Consider the following 16,201-nt stretch of genomic DNA (forward strand, 5'->3'; position numbering starts at 1 on the left):
GGCGCAAACAGCCATGGAAAAATACATGCACAGCTTTACAAGACAAGATAGAAAGACCTGCACATGGATTAGAGAACAAACAAAAGTATATGATATCATCAAGAGAGCAAAAGAATTGAAATGGAAATGGAAATGGGCTGGTCACATAGCAAGAGGAACTGATGGCTGATGGACCAAAGCAGTCATACAATGGATCCCACTTGATAAAAAGCGTCCACGAAAGAGACCTAAAGCAAGATGAATCAACAATGCGGGCCCAATTGGCAAAAGAAAGCTCAGGACCATATTTGTGGGAAACACATGGAAGAGGCTTTCATCCGGCAGTGCATAGACAATAGCTAAAATGATGATGATGTCTATTTGTGTATGTGTATACATATAAACAAACAAATAAACAAGTAATGGGGGATAGATATATTTAATTCATCTTATTACTATAAGATAGTTGGGTTTTTTCCTTTATTGCTTAGTCACTAATGTGACTACAGGAATCATTAATATGGATGTTCTTTTCATTTCATCATTTTAATAAAAAAAAATAAAGCTACACAGGGTAAGACATAGTAGGACATAGAATCCATTCTGGCAAACACCATTCCATATAGTTCAAAATAAGCTGTAATGCAAATATTTTTTCTTGTTAAGGGACAAAATATTCTGTTTGACTGTGAATGTTTAAGTTCTGAAGAGCTGCTCTAGAACACATGAGAATGGTAATCCAACACCTCTTACAGTTCAGGTTTTAAAGGCTCTGTCTTAATGATATAATGCCACTCACATATATTTTGAAATAGCTCTTCTGAATCATTTCTAAAGCATGTGCTGTTCTTGTATTTACTCCAATTTGCAGATGCAGGAGAATGAAGGATAGAGGAAAAGGAAACAAATAGGAAAATAGATAGATAGATAGATAGATAGATAGATAGATAGATGATAGATAGATAGATAGATAGATAGATAGATAGATAGATAGATAGATAGATAGATAGATAGACCTTTATTGTCATTTTTTTGCTCAGGCAGGAAACCCTATACCATTTCGGACAAATGGCTGTCCAGTCTCTTCTTAAAAATTTCAGTGTTGGAGCATTCACAGCTTCTGGAGGCAGGTTGTTCCACTGGTTAATTGTTCTAACTGTCAGGAAGTTTCTCCTTAGTTCTAGGCTGCTTCTCTCCTTGATTACCTTCCATCCATTGATTCTTGTCCTGCTTTCAGGTGCTTTGGAGAATAGCTTGATTCCCTCTTCTTTGTGGCAGCCGCTGAGATATTGGAACACTGCTATCATGTCCCCCCTCGTCCTTCTCTTCATTAAACTACACATACCCAATTCCAGCAACCGTTCCTTATATATTTTAGCCTCCAGTCCCCTAATCATCTTTGTTGCTCTTCTCTGTACTCTTTCTAGTCTCAACATGTTTTTTTACATCTTGGTGACCAAAACTGGATGCAGTATTCCAAGTGTGGCCTTACCAAGGCATTGTAAAGTGGTATTAATACTTCACATGATCTTGATTCTATCCCTCTGTTAATGCCTGTTGGCTTTTTTGGCAGCTGCAGTACATTGCTGGCTCGTATTTAAGTGATTGTCCACTAGGACTACGAGATCCCTCTCACAGTTACTACTATTGAGCAAGGTACCCTGAGATCCCTCTCAGTTACTACTATTGAGCAAGGTACCCCATATACTATACCTCTGCGTTTGGTTTTTCTTGCCTAAATGTAGAACCTTACTTTTTCCACCATTGAATTTCATTTTGTTAGATAGTGGCCAGTGTTCAAGTCTGTCCAGATCCTCCTATATCTTAAGCCTATCTTCTGGAGTGTTGGCTATTCCTGCCAGCTTGGTGTCATCTGCAAATTTGATGAGTTCCCCATCTATCCCCTCGTCCAAATCATTGATTAAGATGTTGAAGAGCACTGGGCCCAGAACAGAGCCCTGGGGCACCCCACTTCCATAATGTTGAATTCCAATACTGCATGATCACTCCTCCCCCCCGCAAGGTTCCTGTGGCTTCAACACCTTCTATCATTTCATCTCTGTTAGTGAGGATTAGATCCAATATGGCTAATCCCCTAGTTTCCTTCTCTACTTTTTGGGAGACAGAGTTGTCTGCTAGGTTTGTCAGGAATTTGTTTGATCTTCCATTTGGTGCAGAGTTTGTTTCCCAGTTGATGTCATGGAAGTTAAAGTCACCCATTGCTATTGTGATGTGCTTCCTACATATCTTAGTTAGCTGAGTAGCAAAAAGTTCATCTATTTCCTTTGTTTGGTTGGGTGGCCTGTAGTATACACCTATGGCAATGTCATTTTTTCCCTTTTTATAAGTAACATATAAATATTATTCACTATCCATCTTGAATTAGTAAATATGGTAACAAGCACTAGCTGTAACTGACAAATATCTTCATGATGAGCTTCCAAAAATCTTCCAACAACATACCATTCTGAACTCGAGGCCATCCATTCCAGAAGGGTGAAATGCTGAACTCAGAGCTTCTGTATTAGGCAAGTGTCTTCTGTTTCTGTCATTTTCACACTTCTCATTACTCTGACAAGCTGTTCCAAATCCCGCCAATTCATAATCAGCATATATTACATGAGAGTTCTGCTGTGTAAATTGAAAAATAACCAGACAATTTTATATCACATCAAACAATCTAGATCCAATTGAAGGTTACTAATATAGTTATCAGCATATTTTTTTCAAAGTGACAAGAATTATACAGATACTGAATTATAAAATTCACATTAATTTGGATGCAATCTTTGCATAAAATGAACGAACAGTAGACATAATTTTTTTTCTAAGTCTATTCTGCTATCTTTTTGGATGTAATTCTCAAATAAGTACTTTCACCAAATGCAGTGTTCTCGTTTTAGAGAATATTACAATTATATATATACTGATTCAGTGCAATACTGAATCAACATAATCCAATTACTGAATCACATTAAGATATTGTTTGTTTAAACCATAATAGCTATGTCCATAATCATGTAAGAACAAAACCAAAAAGCCTTTTACGTGACATGCAAATTCTATCAATATGAGCAAATGTAGAGCTTTACCATCAACTATTATTCTGAATATTGTCCAAGCTGGAAATAAATAAAAGATGGAATCATCTTGCAAATTCTTCTCTGATCCCACTTTGAATACTACATCTGGAAAGTCAGCAACTTTAAATCATGGAATATTACCCCTATTTTAAAGCAACAATGCTACAATATATTTCTATGACTATTATAACTACAACTATAAAAACTACCAGCTTTCTTACTTTACTAAGTTTTTATCAATAAGCCAAATATAGAATAAGCTGAACAGGAAGTACCATATCTTTGCTTTTCAAAGCATTCTGGAGCACAAGGTTATTTGTCTTCACTTGTTTCAGTCTCAAGCATAGATTTTCTACTAGAGTATCCCTCTCTTTCAATTCAATGAACTGAAAAGCTGTCTTGCTTTTTACACTGATTATGATGGGATTGGGTAGAAGACTTGTGTCTTCCATCTTCTCGATACTAGCGACCTGTGAACAAAAATTATCCACAAAAGTGAGGAAAAAGGTTTGATATTGATATGTCAATATCAGTAGTTGCTGTTTCATTCTAGAAATGGAAATGCAAGGATTATCTAAGATTGTAATCTGCAGTCTGAACTGAATTTGTTATGTTTTTATAATGAATCAATAAATCACAACTGATATTAACATTTTAGCAACAATGTTTCATGTTCATGACAGTTATTATTTTTTATTTGGAAATCACATTAATTTAAATAATTGTGAAATGATTTATTACACTGATTGGGATAAATAGATATACCTTTAAAAATTTCCCACACACACACACACCAATATTTTAATTAGGAATTCTGATCAAAGTATTTCAAATTATAGATCAGATCCATCCTTTCAAAGGCATAATAGATTTTAAAACCAAACATATCAATGAATGGTATACCAACCTCAGTAAGTGGAATAAGAATATTACAGCAGCCATCTTCTTTGCTAGCAAAACTAATATAACCATCTGAAGCATACAGCTTCCCAGCTGTGTGACAACGACTGAAAGGTGTCCATAAAGAGCAATCCACAATTTCATGCAGCCTCTCTTTCTTTGATAACCTAAAAAAGGCTCTGAAGTATTCATTTTGTGCCCTTGTCTCCAAATCTCTATTAAAGAAGGAGATAGTTATTTACAGACAATTTGAATGCCTTTTTTTAAATACAATAGGATCTCCTGAGTAGAAGAGATATATGCAAGAGAGAAAAAATAAATGCTTGTGTTGTTGGTTTCAAATTTAATCATGTTATTTGAAGAAACCCTGCATCACAAGTCTGTTAAAACAATTTATTTATAGGTCAGTCTCCATTGCTGAATTTAAGTGCTGTCTTCCCATCTTTGACTATGGCAACATATCAGGAAATAGAATGTTACTATGTTAAACAACTAGATTAAATGCATTCCTTGTTGCTAACATCTTCCCTACATACAGTTTGAAAATAATTAACAGAAAGACAGGAATGAAACTCTTATAGGTGGATACACCTGTCATGGAAGAAGGTTGGTTTTAGCCTGTATAGCCCAAGGTGTCTAATGAGGTGGATAAAAGTGGTTAAATATTCTCTTTTTTGTTATTTTAGAATGTAACTGACACAGTTTTAGATATGCAATTAACTCTGGCAAGGATTCAGCATGAGCAAGTAAGTGGGTAGTATGCATGCCTTTGTAAGTTTAGCTCACTGCAGTTGTAACCAAGCCAATCTGAAATATTTTTCCCAACCCTTAGAAACAACATAGTACCAAAAGACTTCTATAAATAGTTTGTTACTGAAGTTATATTATTTGTTTCATGATATGTAGGCTTCTCAAATACTGTTTTTCTTAAAAATAAAAACAAAGTTGTTCCTACTGCTCTATTAAAGAATGCAATATGTGGGCTAGAAAAATCTAAGGATTGTCTTCTAGCAATCTATGATTTCCAAGACTCATAAGTTTGATTTTATTAAAAAACAAACATTCAAAGGAAGACAACATTAGGTTAATGATACATATATTCCACTGGAAAATTGGCCATGAATAAGACTGTAATTGATTCAGCATGATTATTATTCATTGCATCCAAAATAGATAAACTAGTAATAAACTCTCCAATATGAAGAGGTCCTTTTGACAAAATGCAAATAGATGTAAACCATCAAGTTTTAAAAATATATACCGTATGCACATTTTTTTTAAAAAATGATGCACCTATAACTAGTGTATATATAAAAGATCACAGATACCAGAACTGTGCAGCAACTCAGATTCACTCTCAAAAAGTGCTTTAAATATTTGGGAATGCAAAATGGTCTAAAATATCTTAATGGAGGCATATTTTTCCCCAGGACTATCCAATCCTGAGAATAGGTCAGCTGCTTTAAGGTGCTGCAGACAAGTGCTGTATTCATACTGCATGTGATACTATTAAATAAAAGCCATGATGTCTTCTCAGTTTATAGAGATATGTATGTTTGAGCATTAAACTTTTAGGTTCAGTGTGTTCTGAATAGTAATAACAGTAACTACTGTACTAATAATTAGTTGCAATGTTCAACATAGATGGCTCCTGATTCCATGTCTGTACCTCATTTCTTGGTACAGGGATTGTACAGATACAGGTTGTACATCATACAATATTTACTATTCTAGCCCTTATTTCTCTTGTTTTTTAAGTTTGTGATCATAAAATAAATTATATCTATAAGAAGAATTGGGGGGGAACTATAGTTCTGACAAGAAGTTTGGGTTCAGACAAAAATCTAAACTGTAGAAGAAGTAGCACAGCAAAAGTATGAAATCACCAAGCTGAAGAGCAGCATCAGAACTTCCAAATCTTTTCCAGTGTGTTCCTACCACTTCTATAAACCAGAATCTCCAATGTCCCCATTAATTTTGGAAAGGATCACTGAAATTCTAAAGTTGTTCAAAATGCTTCTGAAATGCAGCAGAGCTGCAAGAGATAAGCCTCCTCCACTGATTCTTATAAAATAAGGAAGATTAAAAAACACATATCTGGTTTCAGGTTGCCTTATGACCATAATGGAAATTGCCCATTACGACTATAAGTTGTGATGGTCATTAAGTTAATCAGTTAATCGACTCAATTTTACTGTTTGTTCGCAGCAGTCATTAAGCAAATCACTATAGTTCTTAAGTGAGTCCAATGTTAAGTAAATACTGTGGTTGTTAAATAAATCCATTGTTTTCTATGGGGCTCTTTTGCCAAAAACCAAAAGTAAATAAGTAAATTTTTACTTAGATATGCTACAAAGACAGAATAAAAAACTGAATGATAAAATGAAAGCTAATTTTAAAGAAACAGTTACAACACAATGGGAAGAATTATGGATTAAATCTGCAATAGTTGAACCACATTACAAATGAAGGAAAATTGGTATAAAACTCCATCAATAATATCTAGGATAGACAAACCATATAGTAATAAATACTGGAAATGCCATAAATCAGAAGGAAAGTTTTAATCATATGCAGTGGACATGAAAAAAAATCCAAAGTACTAGAAAGGTATCTATAATATGATACAGGAGAATTTGGAATTCAAACTGAAATGAAATCACAATTTTTAATTTGGTATAATCTCAAAAACAATAATCAATCTTAATTTAATCTAAAAACTATTAAGAAATAGTTTTTCTTAGTAGGCATGGCCACTCTCACTTGCCCAATCAATAAATAAAATGGCAGCTGAGTACTATACAAAACTTAACTGTTAGATATGTAGAATTAAGTTATGAGTCTACTCCCCATGAAAATTTCTTTTTACCTATGCACACAACATGTACAATAATATTCCAAGTGCACTAAACAGGAACAACCTCTTTTAAAGCAAATTTGTTAATAATCCACACACAAAAAAATTCAAATAGGAAAAAAAGAAAAAGTACTACTGAACTATTTCAAAAACAATAGTCTGATGCTGAAATACAAAATTTACATCAACTATTTTAAAATATCTGTATTGATCTAGAATCTGTTGTTAGTATAAAAATAATAGAAAATATTTAAAGGCTATTTTTCTTTCATTTGTTGGCCTCTCATACAGGTGATCTTTTATTTAGACATGATTGTGCTATAATACCATTGAGTGATAGAATGTCTCCAATAAACAATAAAAACAAGCTTATGTTTTACCTCTTGGTGATTTGAGTAGGGTCTTGCAGACATGGATCCAGTTCAAAAACCTCATTATCTAATAACCTGCGGAGAGTTACATCTGCCAACTGTTCCATTATCCTGAATGCCTCATCAATATTAAGAAACATAGAGAAATCCCGTTCTTTATTTTGAGTGGTGATACGGATAATGTCAGTCATAAATATATTGGAGGTTCTTTCCAGTTTCTGAATATCAACCCAGGGGATAGTAAGTTTTACTGAAATTAAAAGTAACAAAAAAATAGTTCAAAAATCATCACAATCCAAAGTCTCACAAAAATACCAATATTCTCTTTATATTTCCTTAAAGGTGAATCCTACCACAGTCATTCTTTTGCACAAAAAGTATTACATAAATCTCTATCCATGGTAACACAGAAGAAGCATTACTCTATATCAGACATGTCAAACCTGCGACGTCATGTGACGTCGTGCAACGTATCGGGACAGTTTTACAATTACCGACAATGGGGTGGGCGTGGCTTCCGGACGTGTCCAGCCTGTGGGCTGGCAGTTTGACACCCCTGCTCTATATAGTGTATTTTAATCACTATGCTTTATTCTTATAGGCAATGTAACAAAACTACTCTAAGCACACTCTGGTTTCTCTGCAAACTGTATAAATCTTCCCTTTTTCTTCTTAAAGATTGCTTTGGAAAAAAAGTTATTCTAAACAACAAAATGAATATGCAATTCCTGAATGTAAAGTTAAAAATGTTAATGTTGGGATGTGTATGTACATACATAAAATAATATATAGAAAAATGTATATAGAATTCTTTATAGAATAGAATTCTTTATTGGCCAAGTGTGATCGGACACACAAGTAATTTGACTCCGGTACATAAGGTGTCAGTATACATATAAACACAAGTAATAGGTCATGTGTCATCAATCATAGTTAACAATCATTAATCATAAGTTACAAGCAACAATTGATAACTCATAAGAAACCTACAGAAGAAGATAGTAGGAAAAATGAGAAGATGAGAAAAGGTGAAAAGTGAGGCAGAGCTGCAGAAATTAAGTGTTCAGCAGAGTGATGGCATGGGGGGGGGGAAACTATCTTTATACCTAGTTATTTTGAAATGCAATGTTCTATAGCGGCGTCCTGAGGGGAGAAGTTGAAATAGATTTTGTCCAGGATGTGAGGAGTCTCTAGATATTTTCTCAGCCCTCTTTCTGGTTTGTGCAGTATACAGAGTCTCAATGGAAGGCAGGCTGATTGTGATTGTTTTTTCTGCAGTCCTAATTATTAGTTGAAGTCTGTACCTGTCCTATTGGTTGCTGTGCCGAACCAGTTACTGAGGTAAAAATGACAGACTCAGTAATTCCTCTGCAAAACTGTATCAGCAGATCTTTGGGCAATCTGAACTTTCTGAGTTGATACAGGAAGAACATTCTTTGTTGTGCCTTTTTAATAATGATTCTAATTTAGATGATGATTTCAAGTCACTGGAGATAATAGAACCTAGAAATTTGAAGGTCTCTACTGTTGATACTATGTTGCCTAATATTGTAAGAGGTGGTAGAATAGGAGGGTTTCTTCTAAGATCTACTATCTCTACAGTTTTAAGAGTGTTCAACACCAGATTGTTCCAGCTGCATCACAGGGCCAGCAGATCATCCTCTTGTCTATATGCAGACTCATCATCATCTCGAATGAGAGTAATGACTGTTGTATCATCTGCAAATTTCAGTACTTCAATAGAGGGATCCTTTGAGATGCAGTTATTGGTATATATGTAATAATATATAAAGATTAATACAGGCTAATAGCCACTGATGTGCTACTGCAGTCCCCAGATTAAGAACGTCTGACTTAAAAGATAACCCCTAGACACAAATAGGACTGTCTATAACAAAATGACAGGTGTTTGACCCATCACAGTACTTAAAATGGCAGATGGCTGACCAGAAACATGATCTGACTCAATGGTGGACAGCATTCTCATTCCTTGAGTCAATAAACTGCTGAAACCACAAAAATATTTTCAAGAGAGTCACAAAGTTGAATGTGCAGCTTTAATATAATTTTGGCCTTTCAACAATTCATGGAAGGAAGAGGCTCAAAGCTCATCAAATTGTAGAACTCAACAAATTTGCAGATGACACCAAGCTGGCAGGAATGGCCAACACTCCAGAAGATATGCTTAAGATAGAGAAGGATCTTGACAGACTTGAACATTGGGCACTATCTAACAAAATGAAATTCAATGGTGAAAAAAGTAAGGTTCTACATTTAGGCAAGAAAAACCAAATGTACAGGTATAGTATAGGTGGAACCTTGCTCAATAGTAGCAACTGTGAGAGGGATCTTGGAGTCCTAGTGGAAGATCACTTAAATATGAGCCAGCAATGTGCTACAGCTGACAAAAAAATATCCAATGCAGTCCTAGGCTGCATCGAGAGAATCAAGATGACATGAAATATTAATATCACTTTATATTGTGCTGGTAAGACCACACTTGGAATTCTGTATCCAGTTTTGTTTGCCACAATGTAAAAAAGATGCTGATACTCTAGAAAAGATGCAGAAAAGAGCAACAGAGACGATTCGGGCAGGGATCCCCAACCTATGGGGCTGCAGCTTCTTGGCCAGCAGGCTGGAGAAATGCCTGACCGGTGTGCGCACATAAGCATGCGCATTCCACCTCCACTCACGCTAGCACCCATGGCCCTATTTGCACGTGTGCGGGCGCGAACGAGGCTGCTAATGCCGGGCAGGTGTGCACAGTCCAATTGTGCATGCTCAAACGGGGCCGCTAGTGCCGGGTGGGTGTGCATGGCCCGTTTGCACACATGCAAACAGGGCCGCTAATGCTGCGCTGCTGTGTGCAGCTCTGTTTGTATGGGCGCGTGCCAATTTGGAAGCTGCTCTCCTTCCCTCTGGGCCGCAAGCCCAGAAGGGTTGGAGACCTCTGGATTAGGGAACTGGAGGCTAACACATCTAAAGAGTAATTGCTGGAATTGGGTATGTCAAGTTTAATGAAGAGAAGGACTGGGGTAACATGATAGCAGTGTTCCAATATCTCAGGGGCTGCCACAAAGAAGAGGGGGGAGTCAATCTATTTTCCAAAGCACCTGAAGGCAGGACAAGAAGCAATGGATGGAAATTAATCAAAGAGAAAAGCAAACTAGGAGAAATTTCCTGACAGTTAGAACAATTAATCAGGGGAACAATCTGCCTCCAGAAGTTGTGAATGCTCCAACGCTGGAATTTTTAAGAAGAGACTGGACAGCCAGTTGTCTGAAATGGTATAGGGTTTCCTGCCTGAGCAGGGGATTGGACTAGAAGACCTCCAAGGTCCCTTCCAACTGTTATTCTGTTAAAAAAGGAACTGCCTGATATTTTGAATGAGATCACTTTGTCTTCAGGACAGTGAGAATTGAACTCTAGTGGGTTTTCCTTGAACTGCATTCTCCTTGCTGGATGTCTCTCTCCCCATTTTACGCACTTGCCAAATCCCACTTTCATTTTATGTATACTTTATGTAAAATGCATAGAATTCAGCTCCCTGTGTAGAATACCATTTGCTATTTAAAGAGATGCACAAAATCTCATTCTCATTTAACAGACATTTGTGTCTATACCTCTCCATTACTGTTTTCTAAAACAATTTGAAACTCAGAGAGCCCTACCAGTTAGCTACATGCTTTCCACTCCAGTCTGCCACCATCTAAGCTTCCCTTTAACTTTTGCCTTATTTAACAAGACGTATTCAACGATTTGAAAAGTGTAGTGGCTTTACTACATTATCAGATGTTGATACTTACATTCCTTGCCCAAAAAAAAGGAATAGAAACAGAGGTGATTAATGCTTAGATAAAGCCATCCCTGGCGAGGAACTTTCCCTTTCCAGCAGCAACATGAGTAATACGTAATCAATTTTTCTACTTCGGGGAAGTTAAACCTGGTCTCAAATTTTACTAGTGCTTCTCTGAACTTCTCAGGATCCTCTTCCTGTTCTGCTAGCTTGCTGCTGGTCTCTTCTGCTATTAATGCCTAAATCAATGAAAAATGAATGTGTTATAGGAGATGTTAAAAAAATGCTTCTAACACTTGTTGCTAGATAAAATAATGTACAAATTAACAATAAATATTACAGAGTTTTTAGTGCCATTCTGTGTTTTAATCTTCATAACATTCCTGATGGCTTAGATAACATTTAGTCAAATATTTTTAAAATATATCAAGATGCATTACAGCAGAACCATACGAAAATTAGCTGTTCTATTCATTCACTTTCAAAGGACGTTCATCAACTTACCAGTTAACTATATCTCCATATCTGTTTTGACTTTCTTTGTAAATAATTTATAAAAAGTAAACAAAATTAAAATGTGATAATTCAATAGAAAGTGATATGCTACTGCTTATTAACTAGCTCATGGGATTAGCTAATAAATCATACATGTTCATAATTAAAAGGACTAGAGTTGGGAAGTCAACTGATGAATCTAAACAAAATCTAGTTCCTTACCATGCAGTTATTCATTGCCAAATATTTTCTTCTTGCAGTTCTCCATTTCCATCAAAAAGCCCTCTCATTTACCTTTATCCCAATAATAACAAGGTACAAACAATAGCTGATTTATTTATTATTTATTTATTTATTAGATTTATATTCCGCCCTTCTCCCGAAGGACTCAGGGCGGTGTACAGGGCAATTAAAATACAGCATACAAAAATTAAAATAGATTAAATAAATTAGCCCCAAACTAATAAATTAAATTAAAATTTTAGACCCCAATCCCTCAGTCCAGGCCGGCAAGTTCAAATAACCAGGTTTTCAGGTCACGGCGAAAAGAGCGAAGGTCAGGAGCCATCTGGAGCTCCATAGGCAGCTGTTTCCAGAGGGCAGGCGCGCCCACAGAGAATGCTCTCCCCCTGGGGGCCGCCGGCCGGCACTCCCTGACCGACGGCACCCTGAGGAGACCCTCCCTGTGGGAGCGCACGGGGCGATGGGAAATAGACGCCGGCAGCAGGTGCTCCCGTAAATAATCCGGACCCATGCCATTTAGGGCTTTATAGGTCATCACCAGCACCTTGAATCGCACCCGGAAGACAACTGGAAACTGAGTATCTGGACCCGTACTGCTATCATGTCTCCCCTATTTCTTCTTTTCTTTAGACTAGCCAAACCCAAGCCCTGCAGCCATTTTTCATATGTTTTAGTCTCCAGGCCTTTGATAATCTTAGTTGCTCTTATTTTATCCCAAACGATAGACAATAGAATAATAAATAGTTCATTTATTAATAATGGCAATTTATTCATTTATTTTAGGAAAATGATGATGAACATGGTTTCCTTCTTACGTATTTTATTCTGTTAGGAACTCTTTAAGGGAGATTAAGGCAACTGATTACTCAAGAGCAATCAATGAATTGTATAGCTGAGTAAAAATATCAGTTTACGTGCTAATTGGCACCAATCATTTCTCCCGATAAATTACGTCCATGATTAGGATATACAACCAACCACACATTCCCAAAATTGTGAACAAAGTTCAAGGTCTGAAAAGTCATTTTCCACTATCACCTCTTGTAGTATCTTCTAGAACAGACATGTGAAACACAAGGCCCGGGGGCCAGATCCGGCCTGCGAAGTGATTTCATGTGGCCCGCAAAGCCATCCTGGAAACAGTGAGGGAACGGCCCCCACTGCCTTGGCACTTGCCCCGGTCCCATCTCCTTCTGCCAGAGACCCTCAGATCTGTCCCACTCCTGCCCAGGCCCCCATAGGCACCCTTGATGCGAACGAAGTCGAGCTGGCCATGCCCACCCAGTAGGCGATGCCCACCCTGGCCACACCCACCCGGCCCCCTGAGGGCAACTGCAATGCTGATGCGGCCCTCAATGAAATTGAGTTTGACACCCCTGTTCTAGAATCATCAAGCCATCATTGCGGTGGGAAAATGATCCTGCTACTAAATCATACCTGCAAAAAATTGGGCTTTGTTGATTTTTGAGCTATTAACATAAATTTTCAGCTAAAGATTTTCTGACTAGGGTTAATTACCTAAATACAAAATAACCATGTCATAATGGTGTGTGTGTGTGTGTGTGTGTGTGTCTGTGTACGTCTGTGTGTAAAATCCAACACCCAGAAGACTGGAAGATAAATTACATGGGAAGAGATAAAACAAAGACAGATATTAAACTTCTATTAAAACACATATCTGGAGCATAGGAAAGAATATTAAAAGTCATGGTATCAACTTTCTCTTTTATCAGACGCAAGTAGGAAAAAAGTTCAAGAAAATAAAGGCATGATTCCAAGATATATTAACTTTTCTTGCAATTTTTTGCTCCTAAAGAGAAAATACCTGAACATTTTTTTACTTATTTTAACACCAATACAAATGATGGAAAAATGATGAATATTTTCTTACCTTTATTTTACCTCTGACAAAGCTGACAATATCTTCTTTATTATCAAACACAGACAAGGTATGGAGCAGGTTTTGTTCCAGCCATTCCCAATGATGGTTTATCTCCTCATCTGTGGCACCTAGCACAAGACAGTACAATTGTGGGGAAGATTTTTCCACAAAGAAAACCATTTTTGTATACTTGTTACATTTTTATTATAGTAAGAATATATACTTTCACTTTTTCCGTAAAGAAAAAAAGTCACATCCTCTTATTTAATTACAGATGACAACATCTTATTGTGATATTTTGCTATAATGACACTTCTTCATATATCACCTGCATCATATAGTCTCATGAGTCACAAGTGTTTTCTGATGAGTTAAAGCTAAAGCAAATGGGTATTAACATTCCATGACAGCTCAGTTGTTTGTGCTTCAGTTCTGAGAAGAATCAGGACAGTATTTTTCACGGATGTCCAAACTAGCATTCTCTTGGCTAACTTCCATACAAGTTTATCTCTGTCTACAAGTCTACATAATGATGTGAAAATCATTCAGGATATCTTTATGTGCTATTAAATTTTATACATTTGCCATTTTAAAGGCTGTGCCTTCAGTTAGAGGCATCCCTTAATCTCTAATTTCTATCTGTAAGTCAAAGAAAACATTAATTACAGAATAATCCTTCAAACCTACCTCTGGATGACAGGAGGAGGCCAGTAAGAAAATGTGCAACTAATTTTGGGTAAAAACTAGTAAAATTCTGTAATTTAGAAATTCTATTTTAAGCATAGTTTGAGAGTGTTCTGAGTTTGGACAGCACATTATGCCTGTACAGATACTTTAATTTCCTATGTTGTGCAAAAGTGGTCTATAAATTAAAAATAAAAAGAATATGGACTAATGTTTACAGGTAATTAAACTAAGATTGTTTGATTTCTTAATCATGAAATAATGAATCCATTGTCACAAGAAAAAAGGCTATTACTTCAGCAAATGGTTTAAAATCTTTGTGGATAGAAATAAAAGACATATATATAATTCCTATATTGTTTTATATGGAGATATATAGAAATAAGAAAAAGAACAGGTTCCCAAACTTTGTTGAGATGTGATTTGTTAATAATAAGGTAATGAGTACATATGCTTTGCTATAATATGGTACCATGATGATCTACAAACCATAATGGCTGAATTCAAAGAACTTGGCTAATATAACCTTTGAACCTAGCCAGTATACAGTATGTAAGAACATGATTCCTGGAAAGGGAAAAAAAAGGGGGGGGAACTATTTAATTATCCTATCCAGTTCTTCACAATAGAGAGAGGAAACTGAGATCAGCAAAGAACCTATAAATATACTGCAGTCAAACCTGATGTTGGTATCATTAAAGATTCAGCACGCTACCTCTTACAAGAGAGAGATAAACATAGTTAAATATGTTTTCCATTTTCAATGGCTAAATTTCCCATACAGAATGCCAACTCTGGACAGGGAAACTGTCCAAGAGTTAACTGTCCTCAACAGGAAGACATTGTATCTTGATAAACACAATTAATCAAGATAAGGTCTGTTTCAGCACAATGCACAGATTATTAACTTCTTCTCTACTACAGCTTGAAAACAAGATAGGCTGCAAAAATCACCACAAGCAGTAAAACTACAACTGCCCATAAACTGAAGCCAAATTTTAAAAGGTAAAGTTTCTTTTAAGTGAACTTTGATTCCTGGTGATTGTTTTGTACATGTATAATATGTAAGTTTATATCTTTTGAAGATTTCCCTTGGTCCATTTAAAGAAAATTTTAAGCTCTGTCATTAGAAATCCCAGCAAGTAGGGGGAAAAAAAAGAAAACCCCATTTTTTAAAATCTAACTCTAGCCTTCTTTTTGTGCCAAACAGGCTTCCATATCAGTGCCTTTAAATTCTCAAGTGTGTCTCCCTTTCTTCCTACACATATTGTTTGAGTCCAGGGAGACCATCTAATTGTCAGTTTTTTAAAAGAAATATCCCCTTTATAATCATTAAATTGTTGCTTTAATAAATCAATTCTCAATGTTTGGTGTAGTATAGTTGTCATTAGTTCAATCTGATCTTCTTCTTCTTCCAGTTCCATCTGGCTCAGGTAAGAGGTCATGTCCAGTCTTTTAGTTGTTTGGTTGGCTAGATTCTCAATGTACTTATTTGAAGGCCTTTGGCATCCTCCATCTTAGTGTTGCTTTCTTCGGCTTCTGTTGTTTTTGGATTGTAGATTTTGTAGTTAGAATCAAGATTTGGGCATCAAGGTCCTCAATAGATTGTATTTGCTGTTCTTTAGTGTCCCTATTTTGATGTTAATTTCCTCCTCTTCATTTGGTTTTTGAATTGTTAGTTCATCAGTTGAAGTTACATTTTGGTTTGGTAGATTTAAGCTCTCAGATTTATTTTGCAGTCTGGCTTTCATTTGCTCAGCCACTGCCAGGATTGTTTCAAGTATAGGTTTATAGTCAAGTGGTGGATAATATTCTTCCATTTCTTTGGTGTTTGCAGATAGGTGTTTTGTGGAGGCTGTTTTTAATAAAAGCCAATAAATGTCCACCTCCACTATTCCTAAAAGTTGT

The 16,201-nt window shown here is 36.1% G+C and overlaps 1 protein-coding gene across 2 annotated transcripts in view; it reads right to left on the minus strand.

The window, feature by feature from the left end:
- TBC1D8 (TBC1 domain family member 8) overlaps nt 1-16,201 on the minus strand; it is a 53,106-nt gene that overhangs the window by 15,533 nt on the left and 21,372 nt on the right. The window contains exons 3-8 of one of the 2 annotated variants that reach the window (XM_083362986.1): nt 13,619-13,737; nt 11,000-11,228; nt 7,200-7,440; nt 3,970-4,177; nt 3,338-3,532; nt 2,443-2,607 (exon numbers count right to left, since the gene is read on the minus strand). In XM_083362986.1, coding sequence (XP_083219112.1) covers nt 2,443-2,607; nt 3,338-3,532; nt 3,970-4,177; nt 7,200-7,440; nt 11,000-11,228; nt 13,619-13,737 — 1,157 coding nt within the window. Of the gene's footprint in view, nt 1-2,442; nt 2,611-3,337; nt 3,533-3,969; nt 4,178-7,199; nt 7,441-10,999; nt 11,229-13,618; nt 13,738-16,201 lie in introns of both variants that reach the window. The other variant, XM_083362985.1, reaches the window with a different exon arrangement.

The sequence above is a fragment of the Vipera ursinii genome, assembly GCF_947247035.1.
Source record: "Vipera ursinii genome assembly, chromosome: 4".
In the NCBI taxonomy this organism is placed as follows: Eukaryota; Metazoa; Chordata; class Lepidosauria; order Squamata; family Viperidae; genus Vipera; species Vipera ursinii.